Here is a 22,936-nt window from a genome sequence, read left to right on the forward strand (position 1 = left end):
ATGGGGCTCCCTCAGCAATATCTGTGCCACTTGCAACCCAGCTCCTCTCTGCAGTCAGATGGGGGGGTATGGGGGAGTTATAAATAGCAACAACATGGATGCAGGAGAGACTGAGACCGCACAGAAATTTCTCAGTTTTCAGACAGCTCTGACGAATCAAGCAGAAGCTTCACTGAAGATACTTTTTTCACTGAAACCGTTTTATTCAGCCATGCTCCTGGTGTATCCGTGTTTATCAAGATTTCCAAAATATGTCGTCACCCATTTCTCCTCCGTAAACCGCCTACTGTGTAATTTTAGTGTATCCTAGGCAATTAAGTGCTAATTCGATCTCATTAATGTGCCTTTTTTTTCCTTTTCTATTTTGTTACCTGCAGCTGAGCTCCATCCAGGAGAGAACGGACAGATCCATTCAAGTGGAGCCAAACCTTGTGACGAACCGATCGCCTGACATGAGGATGATAACATTTAACTTGAGCCCATCAAAGATTGGCATGTTTTGACTTTCTAAAAGAGGAACAGCGTGCACAGCGCTGATATCCTCAGAAATTAAAAAAAAGGGAACTCGCCGAGATTCTTGGCTTGTCTTGTTAACCCTCCAACATTCCTGTTCACACAGGAAACACCTGCATGTATTATGATAATATAAGGGCAAAAATGTGTGGTTTATGTGTTTGTGCATCGATTATGTGCCAGCAAACCACTAGAGAAAACATATCTGGCCATCAATACTATCACAAATTCAAACTCCTCAGCAGAGATGATGGATTAAATCACAGCTAATATAAAAATAAGCTTGTGAGTGTTCGTATTGATTTAAACGCTAACTCTGTCTTGACAAGGACACCCCATCAGAAGCCTTGAAGTGGGTAAAACACCACTTAATCCATTAGGAGAAAAATTGCTGGCAGTGTCCACTTTTTAAAGAGGCATCAACACATGTAGGATTTAAAAAAAAAACATGAGGTTAATTCAAAAAAAGAATGGATACAAAATACATTATCTTATTCTTATCAATAAACCTTAATTTTGTCAAATTTTATTTGTTCAAAAGGGCCGATAAGCCAAATTTATGTGAGCTTTATGTTGGAATCAAGGAGAAACATTGTGAAGCGCTGAAGGTGAAGTGTCAGAAAAAATAGGAGCTTCTTAAAGAGACAGTTCAATTTCAAGGCAGCAAATTGCAAAGTCAAATGTCTTTCAAGTTATATTTGACATATGCAACATTTTTATAACTACTGACAAGAATTTACTTTATTGGACACTAAAAGGGTCATCATCCAAAACGCATTTTGCCAGACTTAAGATACATTTGTGGGAGTATTAAAAACAAACAAGTGGATAAAAAAAATATTTTTGTGCTACATGCAAATATCTAAGTGGTTATACCTGGATTAAATCAAAGTCTAAATCAGCTCTTTACTATTCAACAATAAAAGCAGTCATATTTTGCTAAAAAGCAAAAAAGCAGACTAACCTTTAATTTCTGTTTTTACCTGAACAGATCTTTGAGCCTGCAGACTTCGGCCCCAGGATGCTCAAAGATTACAGAAAGTCTGACACTTCGTCCTTCACACTCATTTTTGTAGAACCACCACATTAACCTCCGAGACTTTAAGGGTTCTTCAAGGCAAACATTCGATCAACCAGCAACCCCCTGACAGCAACTAATGTCTACTGATAACCCCAAAAACATTTACACCTTTTCAACTCTTTCACATTTTGTAAAGTTACAATCACAAAGTTCAACGTGTTTCACAGTGGGCAAGCAAATGCAACGCTTTGTATTTTAGTGAATTAGAAGATAAATGACTGCAAAAGCTCTGAATGCCTCAAAGGATTGTGGGTAAAAAATACTTTCATTAACATCAAAACACATACAGACAGGGAATAAATTGTGAGATGTCCAAAGCTGTTTTTTTTTTTTTACTGGTACACAAAGCCCAGTTTGAGCAATCAACTGAAAATGTAATGGAAAGCAAAGATAGAAAAAAAGGTAAATAAGTAGCATTACTCACAGTTCTCTGCAAGACACTTAGAAGAAAGTGTGCAAGAAGGTACTTTGCAGAAACTAAACCAGAATTTTACTTTTTACAAATATGGAGAATATCCTATAGAAAATTAACATTGCAAGACCTCCAGTGGTGAAACATGGTTTTGGTGGCAGCATCATCATGTATGAGGACAACAGATGGGGCTTAACAGTTATTGTAAAAGCAAAACTATAGAGGCTGTAAAAAAGTTAAGAGTAAAGCATTTTTACATTTTAGTATCAATAAAACTCAACAACTCAATCAGAACGAGAATTTGTAGCGCAACTTATAAAATTAAGTTCACCAACACTTTTTTAGCTCAAGTTGTTCGCACTGCCTTTAAATGTAGCAAAAGGTTGAGGCAATCTACAAATTCACAACATATTTTTAAGATTTTTTTTTCTGGTTGCCTCAAACAGCAGCCAGAAATGAATAAGTTTTTTTGTTTGTTTTTTAACACATGCAGGATCTGGTGAGATTTAAAAAAAAAAAATCTAAACTGCATAATTCCTGATGGCTCCAAAAGGACAGTAAGGAAAACATTCTGCACATAATTAGGGAAGTTGCTGCAGCATGCAGTGTTTGCAGACAGTGATTATTGTAAACTCTGTGCCACATTTTTGTCAAGACTTTGAAATTTGTTTTTAGCATCAATAATATAACTTAAAACACAACACTGATTAAAATGCATTTCTTAAACATCCTTGCATGATTCATGTACCTTTATCTTCAATAAATAAATTAACCTTCAATTCTCATGATTAAGGACCTTAGTGCCTTTCTCAACACTGCTGTTTATGTATGTATGAGTTTTCCCATCCTGATTGCTTTTTAAACAACTGTAATAGAAAAAAGGAAAAAAGTAGTTTTAACTTCTATTTCATGCCCAGGTGGAAAGTGATAGAGATCTTTCTGTTGGAGAAAAGGCAAACTGTGAATTCCCTCTACACCCATGTTGGACTCAGCTTCATTTACTGAGTAAATAATTTGGTGTCTGTTTGTTCTGCTGTGATTAACTTATTTCCTGGATAGGCTGATAACAAAAGCCAATGTTTTCTACTAAAGCTTTGGAAATAAGTGTTGGCACAAGCAACGTGGCCTTCCTCTGCACTTCACTGGAGGTGGACTTGAAATAGCCCAAAGAAGCAAAAACGGGTCGATTAGATGGTTTGTTTTATTAATAGCAAAAGCATTCACAGCTAGTCATTGGTGCAAGGGGAACAACTTGCATAAGAGTGCAAACATTAACTTTTTTCTAAATTTTCTCGAGCCTTAATTATGTCAGACAATTTGTAGAACTCCTTCAAACAATAAAGTAATGCAACACCTTTAGTTTTAATGTCGATTTTTAAAATCGAATCTTAGTTCATTTAAATTCTGTTTAACCATTGACTGAAAAGAGAAAACACAGAATTGGCCGCTGTCAGTTAAATTAACCTGCTTTTCCCAGGTTAATAAAAGAACTAAAACTCAAGACGAAATGTGTCACACGGCTGATTTAATGATGTCCCTTCCTTCCTGATGCTAACTTGCTAAATAGATACCATTAAGATGATGCAATGAAAACTAATGAGTCAGAACTGTAATGTGCAACAGATTTGTAACGCCGCTGTACAAACCACAGACCAGAAAGAGATTGAAAAATATTCCACAAAGGTGGAAAATATTTTAATTATAAACTCACAAAAAATACAATGTGGAGGATCAGCATGATCCCATCATCAAGAGACAATAATGAGCCTGACCCAGTAGAGGTTCTGTCCTGTATTCGATACCTGCTGCTTTGTCAAAATCACTTAGTCCAGAGGTGTCAGAACTTTATTCTATGTGGCCAAAAAATGTAGCCTGAAAAGTAATCACGGGTCAAAAAAGAGAAAAAAAATCTGAAAGAGTAGCTTGACCTTTATTGCAAAGACAGAACTTGAAAATGATTTTTATGACAGTGTATTAAAGCCACTATGGATAAAAAAATAAAAATAAAAAAGAAATATCTGTTTATTTCTAGAAAATTTCTGAGGTAAGTCTCAAAATTTCTGAGTTTTCTGACAGAAATGTACTTTTTTTCCTACACTGGCTCAAATATGCTAGACCAGATTTTGCACGTTTTATCAAATTCAGACATTTAGTTTTCAGTTGGAACCGACATGTTTATTACGCTGTGGGGGACATTTGTTTGTTAAAAATTGTGTCATCTCAAAACTGCCAATTTACTGTTCATATCGCTCCAATTTCAGATTTCGGATCGTCTTTTTTTTTTTCCTCTTAATAAAAACAGTTTATTACAGAAGCCCAACAGAGAAGGCATTATATGCAGAATGAAAAAAAATGTGATTTATGCATTTCTACTTTCTTAGGAGTGGGGTGGTAAAAAAAAAAAATTAAACAGCTTCAAGATTCCTAGTATTTCATTTTTTTTGAGCAAATTGGAAAAAAAAAATCTGAAGCAGGTTTTTCCTTTATGTATTTAATCTTTACAAAAAGCTTTTTTATTCAGACAAATCAGCATTTTCACACTTTATGTAAATTAAACATCAAGATGTTGCACATTGCTAATGAGCTACATCTTGATCTGATTATGTCTTGACATTAAAAAGAAATGAAAGATAGGGAAACAAATGAGGTTGTCACTTTTTCCTGCTTTCAGCTAATTTTATACAAGAAAAATAAAGTTGGTCTGATGTGGGTCTCAAGATTGTTATAATATGACATTTAGCAAAACAAGAATGGTTGGCTGAAAACAACAAATACTAACTGATTAGTGATGTATTAATATGTTACATCCATAAAAAATGTCAGTTTTGTTGCTGGGATTAATTAATTTCTTCCAAGGGATTAATCCAAAACAGATGATAAAATGTGCTTTGATATGTTAAATTGTGAATACTTATTGTGTATCTTTCTCTCATCTAATGTAAGTACAAACCGACTGTCACATTGTCTCATTAGTAGATTCTCTTTTTTTTCCAAACTTCTAAAGATAGTGCATTTCTGCTGTCATAACCCCCAATCTTTCTCATTAAACAGAGTTGTTCCTTTATTATGAGTTTAATTAGAAAAAGCTTACAAATATGGTGGCCATTTAGGAGCAGATCTGTTATAAATTATTTTGGCTGTTAAGTAAACCTTTCCTTGACCTGCCAAAAGCCTCTAAACGCGCTTCTCATTAAGTATTCTTGAGAAATAAAGGTGTTAAAATGTCAGTGTTTGTCAAATCTAAATTTGTTTCATTTGGTGATAATGAAGTTTTCAATATTTTAACTTGTTCAATGGGTTTGTAAATGACAATTTGAATCCCTCTATACATTATTGAATTGATCATATTTTTTTGTAAATATTTTTTTTTAGAGAAAACATTTGTTGTGAATTACATCCAAATAAATAAAATTAACCAAAATTAATTAAGTTAATTCATACATCCAGATACAAAGCTACTTTTTCATCCAGATACAAAGCTACTTTTTCTGTAAGTTATTTGTAGGAATCTTAAAAGTTGCAACTTTTATAATAAGCGACGAGAAAATATCCCTTTATGGAGTTGGACGTCGCCCTGTATAGTCAAGCTTTTGTGTATTTTTTGATGAACATACATTATGTGTATATTAGTATCTGTAACTCAGGCTTCAGAATAGAAAAACATCCATCTTTGATCTCTGTTGCAGGTAATTTTTTGTTATATGTACAGTTTACACGCAACAGTAGGCTTATTATCAACAGGGACAATAAGTAAATATAACAATGCAGGACTATAGTGTGGGTTTTTCTTTTAATTATGCATGAAAAAAATTGACTTGAATCAACAGGAGGGTATATTAGACGTTAATTACAAACCCTTTTTGTAGTCATGCCAGTCTGCAGAGTTATGCATTAAGGATAATTAACATAAAAGGCTGAGGAGGAGTACTAAAAGATTTCACAGAATCAAGATCAAAGCGGTGCTTGTTACCATTTAACCATTTAACATTAATGATTCTGTGCAACAGCCAGTGAAGAGCAGAGGAATATGCACTGTCCAGAAATATTGAGCTCAATTCGATGCCATAAACTACAGTTTTGAAAACTCTTATGTCTAGCAGCTGATTTTACACAATGCACAGCATGGAACTGCATTGTGACTCCTAAACCCATCCCATTACGCTCACCATGCAGCCCATTTCATGATCAGGTCACTTTGCTTAACCTGTGTGTCAGATATGAAGATATACATAAGGAGGGAAAAACAGAGCCATTTTGGAACATAAGTTAGTTCTGGTAGAGATGGAAAGACTGGAAATGACTGAACGCCTGGAAAAAAAACAGCAGGTCAGATCTGTTTCCAGTGAGCTTTGGACTCCGCCAAGTTTGCCTTTAGTCATGCATTGTGTTCATAATCTTTATGGACAGAATTTCAAGGTGCTGTCAATGAGTTGAGTGTTTCCAAATATTTGGTCTCGAAATTAAATCCCAGCCTGTCACAGACAATGTGGCTCTATTGGCTTCAAGTCGGGATCTCAAGCTTTTGACAGGACAGTTCAGTTACAACGGACCACCACCAGAAAAGAGCAGAGCGCCCTCTTCAGTTTGGAAATTAATTCAAGTATTTTGATCTCTTGGTCATGAAGTAAAATTGGAGGTTGGTTTGTCTGCAGTGAAGTTATATCAAGCATGAAGTCTCTAGCTTCAGTGAAACAGTTAAAGTAACAAGGTTTTTCCTCCATAAACAAGAATGCCTGCTAATGAATCAATACTAGAGTCCTTACAGAAAAATATAGCATAGTATGAGACCCAAGCACCTGTTTCAATTTAAGTTATATACTCTGTACTAAAATGGATCCAGCAGTTTCAAAATGCCCCCACAGGAACATGAAAAGAACAAACTATAATCACCACTATTTTAAATCTAAAGCAAAGCTTGGACCAAGGCTGGCCTGAGTAATGAGGCTGACAGTCTGGGCTGCAACGTGGAACAAGAATATAGGTCACGCTTCATATGGCAAAATTAACTTTATTTCAGTATATAGGATGTTTCAGCAATGTAAGCAGTTCTGTTACATTTAACTGCAAAAAGCAAAAGATAAACATGCAACTATCTTAGAAATTAGCTGAGCTTTTTTCAATAGCTTCAGCACAGTGGGAGAGTTTAAATATTTCCTTTTTTTTTAGTGGTTTAGTTGTATCACAAGTTCAGAGTAGGTCCTATTATACAGTGGGTCAGTCACTGTTCACATTATGAGTTCAGGAAAAATGGAAATTAATGTTAGAAAATCAACCTCATGCTCTTAAAAAAAAAAAAAAAAGTTTGATAGAACAGAAAATAGTTTGAGTGATATTAGAGTCGAAAAGTCATTAAACTGAGCTTTTTTTTTCTTTGCCAAAATAGGAGCTTTATCAAATGCAACACATATCTTGCTAAAAACCAGATAACTTAACTTATAACATGGGGATGTTACAAGTGAATTAATCAATAGAGCAAGTTTTTTTCATTCCTATAAAGGAAGTTTTTACTTTAAAAACAAGTTTCTATATGTTGCTGAAAAGTTACTTGGAAGTTATTTTTGTCTAAATTCAAGCATCCTAAGATATTCACTATAGAAACTAAACCAAAAATACTTGGTAAGGTTTTGTGTTTTTGCAGTGAATGTAAACACCAGCTCTACAACAGGATGCACTGCATGTTTAACTATGTGGTTATGGTGCTTTGAAATATCAATCAACATTTTTTTAAGTGATGAAATATTTATGGCTCTTCAGCTGGTGTCGCTTAGTGGAGCAATCTGGGTTACCAAGCCATGACAGAAGCAGAGACTGCATCACTGATGTATTAACTAGGTCACAACACAAGCAAGTCCAGTATTCCCAGTTGGACTACCCTGCTGTTTCCCCTGCTATCTGGCTGCTGCACAAACTCTTGGATCCTGGAAACTGTCAGGAGAAAAGGTTGGAGAAGAGGGGGCTGTGTGTATGAACTAAGTGAGAGCAGTTGTTTGTCCCTGGCGGTATTGAGTCCAGAATCTTGGACAGCTTTACATCAGTAGAGCTGGCCAAGCAGCCCGGTCTTCATTTATGTAGAGCCAGTGGCGAACTGAGCCAAGCACTCCAGAAAATAAAACTACTGCACACAGAGATCTGTGAAGTCCTCATCATTAGCATTGCTCTTACCTGTAGCAGACAGATGTCATATCACATTTGGAGTTTATAGAAATAAAAAAAAATCTCCACAAAAGCAATAGAGGCCTAAGAATACTAAAATTTAAAACGACTGAAACTGCTAATGTTGCATCTCACAGATTTGAACAGATAGTAAACAAATGCATGTTCACAAAAGCTCCCCATTATGCTTATGGCTGTTTTGTGAGTTTTACAAAAAGAATTGGTAGAGGCTGCTGACATTTTCATTCGGTCGGCGCCTCAGTCTAACTTTGCTAAGAGTCAAGCAAAATCTTGCATCAGGCTGTCAAGTTTCGCAGATCCAACAGACAATCAAAAATCAAATAAATCTTTCTGCAAGTTGTTGCATTAAAAGCTGGAAAACACACTATTTTTAAAAGATTGTGACATCTTTTAATTGATGGAACAATTTGTCTTTGGAGAACTCCTCTCTTCATATCCAAAGACTCTCCATCTCTCTCCTCTCTGAATGAAATACCCTTACTGTGTCCTTCCACTCTTCATCAACTCTACCTCTAGTTTCAAATCTGCTCTGCAACCTTTCATAGAGTGGAAAACCCATCATTCAAAAGAAAAACTACTTAAAGCACAAAACCAGAGGAAAAATGTCATTTCATCCTTTCAGCTTTCCCCGTTCCTTCCCTCCAGGGCTTTAAACACATGCTGTGCATCCTTCATTATGCTCACAATAAAAAGCAGCTGATAGCAGCTACATGCGGCCAGTTGCTGGGATTACACAAAAGAAAGCATTAGAAACAATCACAGTGTGGCGGAAATCCGAGGCTGACTGCGCGCTCAAGTGTGTCCAGAATGACTCTGAGCATCTGCCGCCTCGGACAAATTAAATGTGGAGTAATTATGAGTGGAGGCTCCCCGGAGTTGCCTGACTCAACACACTCCGACACCAAAAGGTGTGGCGCTGCGTGGGTTTGCTCTCACTAATTAACAAAACCGAGGGCGTGCAGGAGCGCGCACGGAGCCACGGAATAAAAATGATCTTTCTTCAACTTGAGTTACGCGTCTTGCAGAGAAATGTTGGTCGTTACCTCGGAACAGGAAGGCTTTGCTGCCGTTGTGAAGTCCAGCCACTTGGGTAATTCCATAAGTGGCATTTGCCAGGTCAAGTTCGCTGATTATGTCAATCTGGTAGTCTTGATCTGATCCGAAACCAAAAGCTGAACAGAAACAGAGATGAAGGTTAGGGAAACGAATCTAACTGGGAACGAATACAGGTTTATTTTAAAAAAAATACATTCACAATAAAAACAAAATGTGTGCTCAAGTCTCTTATTGAGCAAGTTGCGCAGTGGTTATGTAGATACTTTATTCGTATCGCTGCATCTCCTGCCTGCAGTCATCACCTGTGCTCTCCACGGGCTGGAGGTGCACTGCACATTAAAGGTGCAGGTAGAAGGTTTCATCTGTTACTCTGCCAGTTCTGTCGCTATTTTCAAGACTCACTAAATCCAAAGACGCTGAGGGAAATCTTAACTTGGTCATGCATGCACAGCGGAGAAAGAGACCAAAAATGTAAACAAGCTCAAGTTAAAACTAGATCCCTCACTGCGGTCAAGCTTTTTTTTTTTCTCCTTGCGCTCACCTGGTTTGGTGAAAAGGAAAAACAACGACAGAGCTGCGTAAATATCCATCTGTGCCGGAGTTGCGTTGTACAGAGTCCGCGAGTTGTGCGCTCCCGCCGTGAATCCACACCAGGCAACAACTCTGGTCCGTCTGCGCTGTGCGCTGTTCACACCTCGTCTGGATGTAGATGAACGGAGGAATGGTCCACGGCGCGAGCGCAGGGGTTCCCTACCGGAAAAAAGCACGCGACGCTTTGATGTTTGCACGCGCCTGATCAACCTCCGCGCGGTTTAAGGCGGCAGAAATGTGCGCCCTGCACTCCAGATGGAAAACGACCAGACTGCGGACAGATATCCCGGCTGTAAATGCAACTATCAACCAGTGCCGTCCCCCCGTTCAGAAGGCAGAAAGTTCCGGTTTTGAAGGTGAGAAAGGAGGTTTGAAATAAAAACTCGGAGAGCGGAGAGTGTGGGAAATTGCCTCACTGATCTGTGGATTTCACAACTCCAGCTCACTTTTCTTGGGCAATATCTAAAGGAGGAATTTATTTCCTGATCAGTTTCCTCAGCTCCTGAATCTGCCAAGTTGTCTTTTCTCCTCTCCCTCGTCTGACAGCCATGGGATTTTCACCGCTGCTCCATCCTTTCTCCTGTGGCCTGTCCTTATTGTGAACCATTAATCATACTCCTACTCATCCCAGCCTTTAATTTGTGTACATTGTCAGGTTGTCTGGGTTACCTTCATCTACAGAACAGCAGCACAATGTTCTCCACCTGCAAAACTGCTCTACTATGACAGTTTTCTTTTTACAGGTGAGTCAACTTTAAAGAAATTGTTGCAAGTAATCCAATTAAGTTTATCCAATATATTAAGTTGTCATGTTCAATACATGTAGATACATTAAGATTGATGAACTTAGTTTGCATTACATGTACCGTAACAAATAAACACAATTTAAGCTGGAGTCCTATTACTTTTTTATTTTATTTTTAGCGTCATTTAGAGTTATTTTGATTACATTTCTGTGAAACAAAGTGAAGTTTCAGGTCCCATAAATTTTCTAGAAAATTAAATTTGAAACTCTAAAATGTGTTTTTTTTTTTGTTTTTTTTTTGTTTTTTTTGTTTGTTTTTTTTTCTTTTTTGACGGTTCAAGTGCAGAAATTTTCATCTCAGATTAATCTAAAACTTTTTGAGTTTTAGATTAATCTGAATGGCCCCAATACGTGGCCATAGTTGTACACAATGAATGGCATAATGTCTGCTTTGGGATGCAGGTCACTACTCCAGCCTCTCAAATTAGATTGTAAACAACAGCAGGATTCACATGGAGGCCAAATCACTGATCCAGAGCTAAATAAGAAAAAAAAAAAAACAGAAGGAAGCATTATTTGGAAATTGAGGCTTCTGAGGAGCTCAAAGTGGAGATTTAATTGTTTCTTGGCAAGCTGTAAGATTTGCAGGCAGCATAATTTCTTTTTCAGTCCTTTAATAAATACAAAACAACACAAATCAATTGTTCAGCTCAAAGCTGTCTGACTCTTTAAGCCATCTCTCTTTAAAGATAACAGTTGACTCAAATAAAAATCTGAATTTATTAATATTGTTCTGAGTTCATTACTGATTCTTTTCTCAGTGTTGTCTTTCCAAACAATCCCTGATTGACATTTCTATACAGATTAAGCTCTAAGTTGCTCCCTGCTTCATCCAGGGAACAAGTTAATGCCTTACAAAAATGTTCACAACCCTTGAGTCACATTACAAACCTACTTTGGTGTACATGTGTTAAACTCGAGGTTCGGGGGCCAAATCTGGACCACCATAACTTTTTTGTGGCCTTCTATGCTCAATATGGACACATACATAAAATCAAAGCAGTTTTTATCTGTGTACTGTCAAATATATCAATTACAGAAATTAACACAATATCAATAGATCCTGCATCCTTTCACACAAGCAAGTTCATTACAATTTTCCAACAAAATGGTCAAAACTAGTGGACTTAAGTGATGCAGGTGGCAGTATTTCTAAAACTTTATTTAAATAATGTTGAGTTTTAGTCCAGGATCAATGTGTGGATTAAGAAAAAATCTGGCCCCAATGGAAGACTTAATATGAAGGAAACTAAAATATGTTTTGGTGATAGTGACAGATGAAACTGAGGATCAAATACAAAATGTCTGTCATTCTGCAGAAGATTTGGGGCAGCTGAAAAGATTCAAGTTCTTGCATACCTGCAGCAAGAGGCGCAATCAAACAGCTGAGTGCAGCAAAATGTGGTGTTGAAAAAAAACTACTCCAGCTGAGGTGGAGTTAACATTATTGAAAAATAATGAAAACTTACCAAAAAATGAAGCTGGAAGAGCAGGACAAAGAATGGAGCAGATAACAGAAGAAGGCAACAACAAACAGCAAATACCAGTGAGGTTTTATGAAGATGCAGTGTGGATCATGACAAAGGAACCTAATGAACTAATCAGAGAAAATGAGGTTCACCTGTGGCTGGGAGGAAGCAGGAAAGTGGAGGGAAAGATAGTATTTAAGATGGATGGAGCTGAACTAAGACTCAAAGAGAAAAGAAGCAAAAAAGAAAAAAATATACTCAGTATAGCAATGGTGTTGCTATGTCAGTATAGTATACTGACATAGCAACACCGTTTGAACAATGAAGATTGAAACATATTCAACATAAACAATCAACTTACAGACTAAAGAAAACCAATGCTTGTGGTAGCATTATGTTGCAGTTTATATCTATGTTTATGTTTTAGTTAAAGCTAACACTTCTACATTCCTATTCATGGGAGTTCCAAGGTGCATTTCTGTTAAATTGTTTTTCTTTTTTACTCACCATTGTTTGTCCTACAGCCAGGTGTATGGGAGGTGCCGGCCCAGCATGTCCTGCTTAAACGGATGTATGATGTCATTGATTACATCACTGGGTTCTACCAAATGGACAGTTTTTGTTTTTTGTTTTATGTTTTCCTTTAAAGTAACCTTTTGAGTTGTTTTATTTTGCAGACAATTTAATTATATAGATGAGTTTGTAAATCAGATTAAGAATATCATTCCTGTTTCTCTGTTTAGATTTTATTGTTCTGTTATGGTCTAATGAAGTGCAGGTGTGTTGCCAATTTGCTTTAAGATGTCAGATGCTGGGAAAAAAGAAAGCTGTATTTAAAGTAGATATGTATGTGTGTGTGTGCGTATTCATACACACACATATATGTGAGTGTGTATGGATGTGAATTTGCACATTCATGCACACCATTGAGGTGTGTATTATTAAGTTCCCTCTGAAATCATTGATGATCACACTCCAGTCCAGTAGGTGGCGGTAAATGCACCTTAAGTTGGTGGCCATCCGCCAATAAAATACAAAAGAACAAGAAAAAAAAGGAAGCTAAACAAATAAAATTCACCAGAAGAACATGAAACTGGTGGCTAACACCGTTTTTTGTTAATTACGCATGTTAGACTTCTTCAATAAATTTTTCTTGTGTAAAAATAAATCCTTCTGGACAGAGACTCCACCTGTGGGATGTCTTTTTCTAAGAATGATCTTCAGTATTGTCACTCAAATCGCTGGAAATAGACTCTGAGGCTTGACATAAACACAGACAGCCATGTTTGATCAAACCTCTTTTGCCAGATGCATAAATCTGGCATTCATATGGAACAAATTTCATGTTTCTCTTTACTCTTGATGTGAAGATGTGTGGAGCTTATGTGTCCTGAATAAGCAAGTTTTGACCAATATATTTAAAGTTTTATGCATCTAATCCCCAGATGTGCTGTTGAAGTCTTAATCACCTGTTAAGACGTCTCAAAGTGACAGACGCAAGATTTATTATTTCAACATTCATTTGCATAAAATGAAACAATTTAAAAGTCACTTTTGTCATTCAGCAAGCAGGTTTTAAAGAATTTAGGTAGAAACCCATGAGAGGTTATATATCAAATTGAATGTCAATGTTTCAACTTAAATGAAATGTTGAGAAACAATCACTGGAAAGAAATTTTACTGTGCACAGTCTGATTAAAGCAACATTGGAATGAATATGAAGTGAAAAGAGAAAACCAATTTAGGAAGCAGAAATGCAAGAATCAGCAGGAATCAAATGTGACTTAGTTACATTTATTTAAAGTTTGGAAAGTGGGGACACTTCCAGTAACTTTGTGATCAAATCTGCTGCAGAACATAGAGAAGTTAGACATAAATTGATCCACACAGAAGTGACCTCAGCATACTTTGTCTTGTTAGACGAGTGAATTCAAAGACCAAAGTTCTGAGTTTTTAAGTTTTAAACTTAAAGAAGCTGAAACATTTTTGCCGCTGATGAAGTTCAATTTCATTCAGCTGCACTTTCATATTGTAGATGTCATCCAGTATATAGATATGAATATGCTAGATGAGCTCTAGCTATGAACACACTGATAAATCTGCTACAGTAATTTAAGTCTTACAACCTGAATTTTACTCAGGATGTACAGAGTGTCCTTAGAGGAATAAATCCTGACAATCCAATGAAAACTTTGCATTTTTCCAATAACATGCTTTTGCATTGATCCCATGTAAAAAGTTTATTTTTCATTTTTTACTAAATGAAATTGTCAATTTGGAAATTAAAATGTAGCTATCATACATTTACAGAAATGAAATTGCCATAAAAACTATTTATATTTTATGTTGTGACAAACAAAAACTTAAATGTGTCTTATTGAAATTTTGCATTGCAGATTAGGGGTCAAAAGGAAGCACAAACCTTCAATATGGAGTATTTAGCAACCCAAATAGGATTAGTGTGTCATTTCCTCTACCCATAGCGCTCGTTTGCATTTCCTACCATGCCATTTCCTTTAGATTTAGCTTAACAACTAGCTAACAGAGAGAGAAGGAAAACACAGAATTTATTTATTCTCAACAATCCCATCAACATCCTTATATTTGCACAGCCGCTTGTGAATAACTTGATTAATTGAGACTCCCTTTAAAAATGTTTATATCTGCCTATTTTAATAGCTAAAACACAAAATATGCCTAAACATGCTTTTATATCAACAGCAGATATTCTGTTGAGTATTTTTAAGCAAATGCACGAATTAGTGAATACTGAACCACAAATATTTTATGGTTCAGATTACGGATGCCAATTTTCCTACATTGAGTGAATTAATTCAATTACAATTTTTAGGGTCACAATTCAGTTCAGAAATGATTCAGAAATAATTTTTTCTGAGGCTTTGATTAAATTATGAGACTGTCAGTTTAAAAAAATATATCTAAAACAATTCCATAAGGTTGGACAAACGACCAGAAGACAATTTAAGCTAAATACAAGACATAAAACAAAAAAAATCCTGAAGTAGGCTGCAAAAGAAAAAAATATACAGCCACAAGTTCTCCCACTCTCTCCATTTAATCTCAATAAGCTTGAATGATTTGGCTGAGAGGAATGAGCAAAAATATGTTTCAAGATGTGCCAGTTAGATAAAGGCATATATCTCACATCTTTAATTGCACTGAAAAGTGGTTTTGCAGCGTATTGAATCACAAATGCTAAATTTAAAGTCACAGCACATTTTCAGTTTCTCCTTTGTGAAAAAACCATAAGAGCATGTAACCTTTTCCTTCAGTTTCACAATCGTCAATTACTTTGAAGAAATAACAGGAAAGGATGCATGTTTTAAATTTAACTGGTTCAACACACCAGAGCCAAATGATGGCTCATTACCATGCCTCTGCAAAACTTGATGACATGCTGAGGAGGTAATTCAAGCATCTGAATCAACTGTGTTGAAGCAGGAACAAATTTAAATCTTGCAGGATGCCAGCCTTTGAGGGATGGAGTTGAACACCCAGAGTTAAATGCTTTAATGCTTTTCTGCAATAGAAATTGATTTAGAAAGACAACTTGTGTCACCTAATAATTAGAGCAATAGAGAATTAGGGCCACTGAAAAAAATGATTCTGACTTCAATCTTCAGAAAAGATTGAATTCTGAATTCAAGAATTCTGAGATTAAAGTAACAATTCAGGAAAAAAGTAGACTAAAGACTAAACTCAAAATTATGAGAAAAAGGTCAAAATTATGAGAAAAAAGCCAGAATTCAGAGTTGTTCTTTTTTTTTTTTTTTTTTTGTGGCCCTAATCATCTTTCACACATATCTAAAAAAAAGTTTCAACTCTTGATAATAGAAGCATATCTTTAGACGCCACAGTTGCACGACTATAACTCAATGTGATTCAATTGAAATTATAACTTCCTTTTTTTTTGACAACTGTTCTTGCAACAAGTAACAAAGACAGACCTGAACGAATTGCATATTGAGTGTAAGAAGGGATTGAGCTTCCAATGAGCGCGATTTGTGGGATGGTTGCCTGAATATTGCAGCACAGAGAGTAGAGCCACACAGTGCTGTCCTGCTGTGTGTGCTGAAAGCCCATCATTACCCATTAATCACAGTGTTAAAGCACTCCCCATGTAATGGCCAAATTTGTAGTCTTCTGGTCGTACCATGGATGTGGTTTCATGTGGGCCACAGCAACGCAGACGCAGAGGGATCACTTCTTTCTGAAACCACAAAGAGGTAGATCATTAAAGCAAACTTTCTATTTCTCTTCACTACCTTGTGGAAAAGTTAGATATAAAACTTTAAAATTGGAATACAAAATATCAGTGGCAACGTCATACTCCATTAGTTTCCATTACATGAAATTAGCTACATATAGCAGCAAGTTAATGAGCTTCACTAGCGAGATCAAGTTAGGAGATTTAATTTTGTTTTCTTTTGGAATAATAATGAATAACAAGCTCAAGTAATGTAAGCTGTTTTAAAGCTATTGTGTGCGATCACATAAGTAATCTGAAAAAGCATGAAGCTGAGATGCAAACAAACAAAACTTTACAGGCATGTTGGTGGTAAATGAATCTTAAAGGCAAAGGCAGGGAATTCAGATGAAATTAATATATAGTACATCTGAACAGAAGGTGCTATTAAGTTTTGGAAACACAAGAGTAATATGGGAGAAAGCATATTACACAACACAGTATATTTATAAGAAGGGTAAAAATGAAGAGCATCTTAAAAACAGACAAAATATATGAAAAATGGGGAAAATATTGGCAGGAAGTCAAATGTTGGTGTTAATGTAGAAGTGATGCTCAACATACCAAATCAAAATTAATTGGAACCAAAGAATTGTACAATTTGTATTTCTGAAATCCTTAAAACGCCCAATTTGGCACTAAAAGCAAGCCGTACGAAGGAGCTGTTTTTCCTTTCTCAAGCCACATAATAATTAATGACTGAAAGTAAAATGCTACATTCTGAAGCTAAGCCTGGTTTACAAAATAACATCTCAGCACAAATGAATTGCAAATTTTTACAAAATAATGTCATAGAAAATATTCCACAGTGTGCACACAAGACAAGCTGTCCACACAACAAATCCCACAAATGCTCAACTGACCATTAAAGTGGTAAAGTTTTCAAACTAACCCAAACCTCTACCTTATTGTGGCAAAAATGACCAGAAGCCAAGGAAAAGAACTTCAACGACTAAGAACAAATTACCACAGGAAAAGTTCCAAATACTTCACAGGCATTTGGAAAAGAGTAATTGTGTATTTGCAGTAGTATGTGACATAAGGCCTTGTCTCCCACTGGAGGAATATAGAGAGGAGCAATAAAAAGACACTGCGTCCAGAGCAAGAGCATAAAGGGTTTTATTTTTCTCCATTTTTGAGCGTCTGTAAAACATGGCAATCACAGACAAAGAGATGAGATAAAGCCTTTTGTGATTTTCCAGTCATGATTACAACTTGGGATGAGTAATTGTCAAGACAAATACATTCTGCTTGTCATTTTAAAAACAGCACAAGGAATTTCTGTACCTGCGCCAAGAGATTACCTTCAAGCAGCTTGAGTTTTGGAAATAGACATAGATCTACCAACCTGTCAATTTCCAAAAGTAATAAAGCACTCCTTTCCTTCTGGAAATGTCAGTTGCAGTAAGAGACTGATGTGATGTAAATTGATATGAACAGATGTGGTGTAGAGCTGAAGCACGTAAATCCTTCTGCACTATTTAAAGACAACCAGATTGTTTTTGCTTTCATAATTCCACTGTTTACTCATCATGATTTGTATCTGTGACCAGTAAGTGATAAAATGTTTTGTCAGATCTCTTTGCTACAATTTATAACAGCGAAAAAAAAATTAAAGCCGCTTTTAAAAAGGAAACTTTTGGTTCTCCAAAAGCAGAGTGCGTCCTTTACCTCCTGTAGAAAAGCAGACTGTGAGTTAACTGGAGTAGAATTACAAGCACAGTAAAGGTGTACATGCTTTCAACAATCAGGTGTAGCCATGAGCTCAGGTCCTATTTAACAGAGAGAAGCGTTTGAGTTTTCTGCTCCTCTTACAAGTGGAGTCCCTCAAGGCTGCATACATGGGCCCCATCGTTTTTATTTACTTCTTTTAGGAGCTTTGGACACATGGTGTGAACCTGCACTTTTTTGCTGAGTTGACCAAAACTCGCTGAGCAAATTCTTGGAGTCCAGTCTTGAACTTTTTATATTTTTTTATATAAAAAAAATTAGGTTTGTTAAACCTAGTGATAGTTCTCAAGTCCAAGTGATTAAGCCACTCCCATCACATTGATTTGAGATTTTAATCCATGTTTTCATTACATCTCGCTTAGATTACTGCAATGCACTTCATGTCAGTCTGAGTCACCCACTACAATCCCAACTTCATTTGGTTCAGAATGCTTCTGCTCGCTTCTTAATGCTTCCTTCACAACAAACGCATTTGAGCATCAGGGGCATCTGGCGTACGGTCAAAGTTTATGTGGACGTGCATCAATGCTGCGAGGTTGTAGCATTTTGGACCTTCGACCCTCGCCAATTTGGCCGCACTGGACCCCCAGAGAGACTCCGCTATGTGACATAGTGGCCTGTAGTTGATGTCCTGCCAGGAGATGCAGGCACCGATGCAGGCTAGCCGATTATCAAACTGGGACTCAGGTGAGATGAAAACACTGCTGATAGCGACGTTCATCACCGCCCAGTTGGCTTGTGAAACTCACCAAACTCACAACAACACCTCTGAATTATCTGGTAAATTCAAACACACACCCGATGGCGACATTCTGTTGATTTGAGTAAATAAAACCTCGACACTTTCAATATTTCATCTGCCTTTGTTCAAAGTAACTGCGAGAGGAAAAAAGGCAGGAGGCTCGAACGTGTTGTGCTGTTATCAGCTGTCACCGCTGTCAATAGAAACTGAACACAAAATGTTCAGTAAAGACATCTGAGCCTCCGTTGTGTATCATAATATTTTGGAGCCACTCTGTCAATTTTATCTACCATACACTGAAAAAAATAAGTCATTGGATGAACATAAAAAAATTATGGAAAGGATTTCCACCTGATTACTTTGCTTTATTTCAGCACCATGTACTTGTGTTACTCCTATTTAAAGCAAATGTGTTAGGTCAACCTAATTTATTAAGATTATTCCAATGTAAAGCAAATGTGTTGGCTCCACTTGTTACAATGGTGATTCAATGGGTGATTCTAAATCAAACATGTTGGCTCAACGTAATATATTGTGGTTATTCTTATATAAATAAAATGAGTTGGCAAAACATAATTCATTAAGGTTGTTCTAATTTAAACCAAATATGTTGGCTTAACCAGAATTATGGTAAGGCAATGGATGATTGTAAATCAAATGAGTTGGCTCAACTCCATTCATTAAGGTTATTCAAATTCAAATGAAATGTGTTGGCTCAACATATGTTTTAAAGGTTCCTTTAACTCAGTTACTATAGTGTGACCCAGTGTAATGCAATACAGCCCGCCCAACTAATCTGCAATGTTTAGGACCAAATCATTGATGTAACTTCATTAAGATGAATGTAAATCTAGTTTGAAACCACCTTATTTTACAGTGGTACCTTCACACTACCTGATTCAGTAGGTCCAACTCACTAAAAGCAAGTTAGCTCAACAAATATGCTTCATGCTAAAAGACAGCTAGTTAATCGTGTGGAAATACTTTCCATTATTTTATGACGTTAATTCAAAGACATATTTTCAAGCGTTAATCAAGCATTTTAAGATAGCACTAGGTGAAAGTGTAGGAAGAACACTCAACAATTAGAAAAGGTACAACACAATTGTATTTTCAGAATTGTTATACATCGTTTTTTTACACAGCACAAAACACAGCTGAGTTGGACATTGAAATAAAAAAACTACAAAAAGGTTACAGTTTCATTTCCCAGCCAATTCTTTACAACATAAAACATGTCAGTATAGTTGCTCAACTTAGAGAACTGTAACAATATAAATCTTTCTACTGCAGACTTTAAACACTCATTTTCCATGTGAAACTTTGCTCAACTTAGCAGCGAGTTTCATATTGAGAACTTGTGCTTTCTTTGATAAGTTCTTTCCATCCAATTTCATTATTATTTTCTGTATTACTTCAAAGGTATGCTTGAGTTACTGAGCAAGTTGAGTGCTGAACGCACTAAACTTGAGGGTAGCTCAAGTTTTAGTGCATAGATTAGTCCCAGCAGCATCACTATTGCAGAAGATACACTGCCCAAGCTGTTCATAACTTCCACCTCCTCCAGGACAATCCCAACATCCAGATGTGCATCGGCAGCCTCTGCACCCTCTGCTCAAATGACGATTCTGAGGACAGCCTCGGCTTTGGCCATTTCTGCGCATTCATCAACGTCCTAAGGGAGTTAGGGAAGGGTATTGGGGAGAGACAATTCACATGTAATTAAATAAATAAATTAAGACTGACATTGATTGAGTCACTCATGGACCTTAGTTGGTGAAAGTATTTTAACAACTCTTAGGAGTTCTATTGTAAACACAAAGAGAATTTAACATACCATGTACTCCCTCACCAGCTTCTCTGGATCTTCATTTAGGTACACACACAGACCTTTGAGGATGCACTCTCGTCTGACCTCAGCAGTGTCTTCCTAAATATGCAGATCAAAAAACAATGAGAACAATGTCAAAACTCCAGCAGTATAGGTTCACACACTTGAAAACATAGCTACATTCAAAGGAAGTGACAACAAAAGTGATCAGTGGCTTGCAGTCTATTTGAAAGATATTTAAAATTGTTAGTATCCCTTCATTATGCCATGACTAAAATGGAGTTTAACATCTCATTTAAACATCTAACTGAAGCTGTTAGAGGTTTAAATAAAACATGAATATATCACCAAAGAAATATGTGAAAAGTACAGAATGGTCAACACAGTCTATATCCTTCACTTAAATGAATATGCAAAGCATTCCATGTCTTACAAGTACATGGACAGTCTATGTGTGGGCATGGATAACGTCGCATATGCCGGTGTTTAAGTGTAAAATGTTTTAACAGGTCATATCTACGAGACAGAGAGAGACTACACTCCTTACATTTCCACATCCCCACGCAAATAAAGACAAATAAAACAGACTGGCCAAATAAATGTTTAGCTGAACTCTAGCTCTATAAGCTCCTAACACTACATTCAGTCACTTTAGATCTGGCAAAACTTACTATTAGCCACTGAAATCTATAACTTGATAGCCGATGAGCCCCTTGACCAGTACTTACGCAGGTGGATTACAGACAGGTGATGTTCTGAAAGAGATCAGATATATTTTCAGCCATTAAAATATGCAATTCATACTGAACTGAGTTGTATCTTTTAGTACAAGTCCCTTGAATGAATCATGAATATAACCACTGGACACTTGTATGCAAGCACATATGTGCAGAACAATGGTGAATTGAACATGGTAGAAAGCAATAGTAACAAAGGTCAAAATGAGCACAAACAATCAACACAAAAAACATCAACATTTCAAAATTAAACCAATGAACTTCAATATTGTTTCTGAGCTACAATTATTTGGGACAACAAAGAAGAGTCCAAAAAACCCCAACATCTTTACAGCAGAGGAATATGTATTTAAAGAAAAAAATAGAAAGCTCAAGTCTGTAATAATGGATAATCCATTGAGAGTTTTAGCCTGACAAAATATACTAGAAATCCATAACTAACAGGTATTTTAGGAACATTTAACAAAGCTCAGAAAGCAATGCTTTCTGCAGGTTTCACCGACTGAAATGTAGGACTTTTTATTACCATAATTAATTAAGAATCTCGATGATGATAGAAAGGTACCAAAGTGTGTGTGTGTGTATCTATATTTACCTCCATAGTAACATTACTGAAATAGAATTAAAATAGTTAGAAATAGACTGATGTTAGATCAGTGTGTTAAAAATCCACTAAACCTCCAGGGAGCTCAGGAGGAGCAAAACTGTGACATTTCCGGGGTCCATTTGTGTCTCTGGCAGCAGCTTTGTGACCTTACACTACATATGGCTCTGCAGACTTTTTTCGCACAGAATGTACCTAACATGGTGCGGCGATAAATGTAAACAAAAAGCTATCTGCCTTAACCTAACCGACTTAATCTACAGAACATGAAATAATGTACACAAGTATGGAACAAGTAGAAAATGGTGCAAATGGTAGAGAAATTTTAAGTTACATATTTTTATATGGATTTAGATGAAAATAGTTTGACTCTTACCTTCTTCAAATTAAGTAGATGCACGCCAGGAATCTCCCCTCTGCCCTTGAAAAAACCCAACAAGGTGCGAGCCAGTTATCTCGCGTGATTTTCCGTAATCTCTTGATGTCGCTGGATCCTCTTCAGCGGGAGATGAGTCTGACACAATAGCGCTTTGGAACTGACGTCACTGTGTTTTTTTTATTAGATTAACTTTGACAAATATTGATATTGAATAAAATAAAATAAAAAAAACATATATATATATATATATATATATATATATATATATATATAATATATATATATATATATAATATGTTTAAAAAAATATATATATATATATATATATATATATATATATATATATATATATATAATATATATATATATATATATATATATATATATATATATATATATATATCTTGGCACAGCCAAGATACTGCGCAGGACCCTCAAGCTCCCAGGCCTCTGGTAGAGGCCTGGGAGCTTGAGGAATTAGATGTATTCAAGTTGAGATAACGTCATTCAATCACGTTAGTTCAGTTGAGAGAAAAAACCGATT

General features: G+C 36.2%; 1 protein-coding gene and 1 long non-coding RNA gene across 2 annotated transcripts in view; both read right to left on the reverse strand.

Moving 5' to 3' along the window:
• The window catches only part of LOC129364136 (protein kinase C-binding protein NELL1-like), a 201,828-nt gene extending 191,872 nt beyond the window's left edge, over nt 1–9,956 (reverse strand). The window contains exons 1-2 of the mRNA XM_055036587.1: nt 9,778–9,956; nt 9,224–9,352 (exon numbers count right to left, since the gene is read on the reverse strand). Coding sequence (XP_054892562.1) covers nt 9,224–9,352; nt 9,778–9,826 — 178 coding nt within the window. The 5' untranslated portion in view covers nt 9,827–9,956. The remainder of the gene's footprint in view (nt 1–9,223; nt 9,353–9,777) is intronic.
• Nucleotides 9,957–20,134: 10,178 nt separating this feature from the next.
• Nucleotides 20,135–22,571, reverse strand: LOC129364311 (uncharacterized). Its single transcript, XR_008606428.1, has 4 exons — nt 22,390–22,571; nt 21,344–21,427; nt 20,679–20,771; nt 20,135–20,516 (listed from the first exon to the last, which is right to left on the reverse strand). It is a non-coding gene; the product is annotated as an uncharacterized LOC129364311 (long non-coding RNA).
• Between the last annotated feature and the right edge of the window lie 365 nt (nt 22,572–22,936).

This window comes from Poeciliopsis prolifica, unplaced genomic scaffold, assembly GCF_027474105.1.
Source record: "Poeciliopsis prolifica strain line A6 unplaced genomic scaffold, Auburn_PproV2 SCAFFOLD011, whole genome shotgun sequence".
Lineage (NCBI taxonomy): Eukaryota > Metazoa > Chordata > Actinopteri > Cyprinodontiformes > Poeciliidae > Poeciliopsis > Poeciliopsis prolifica.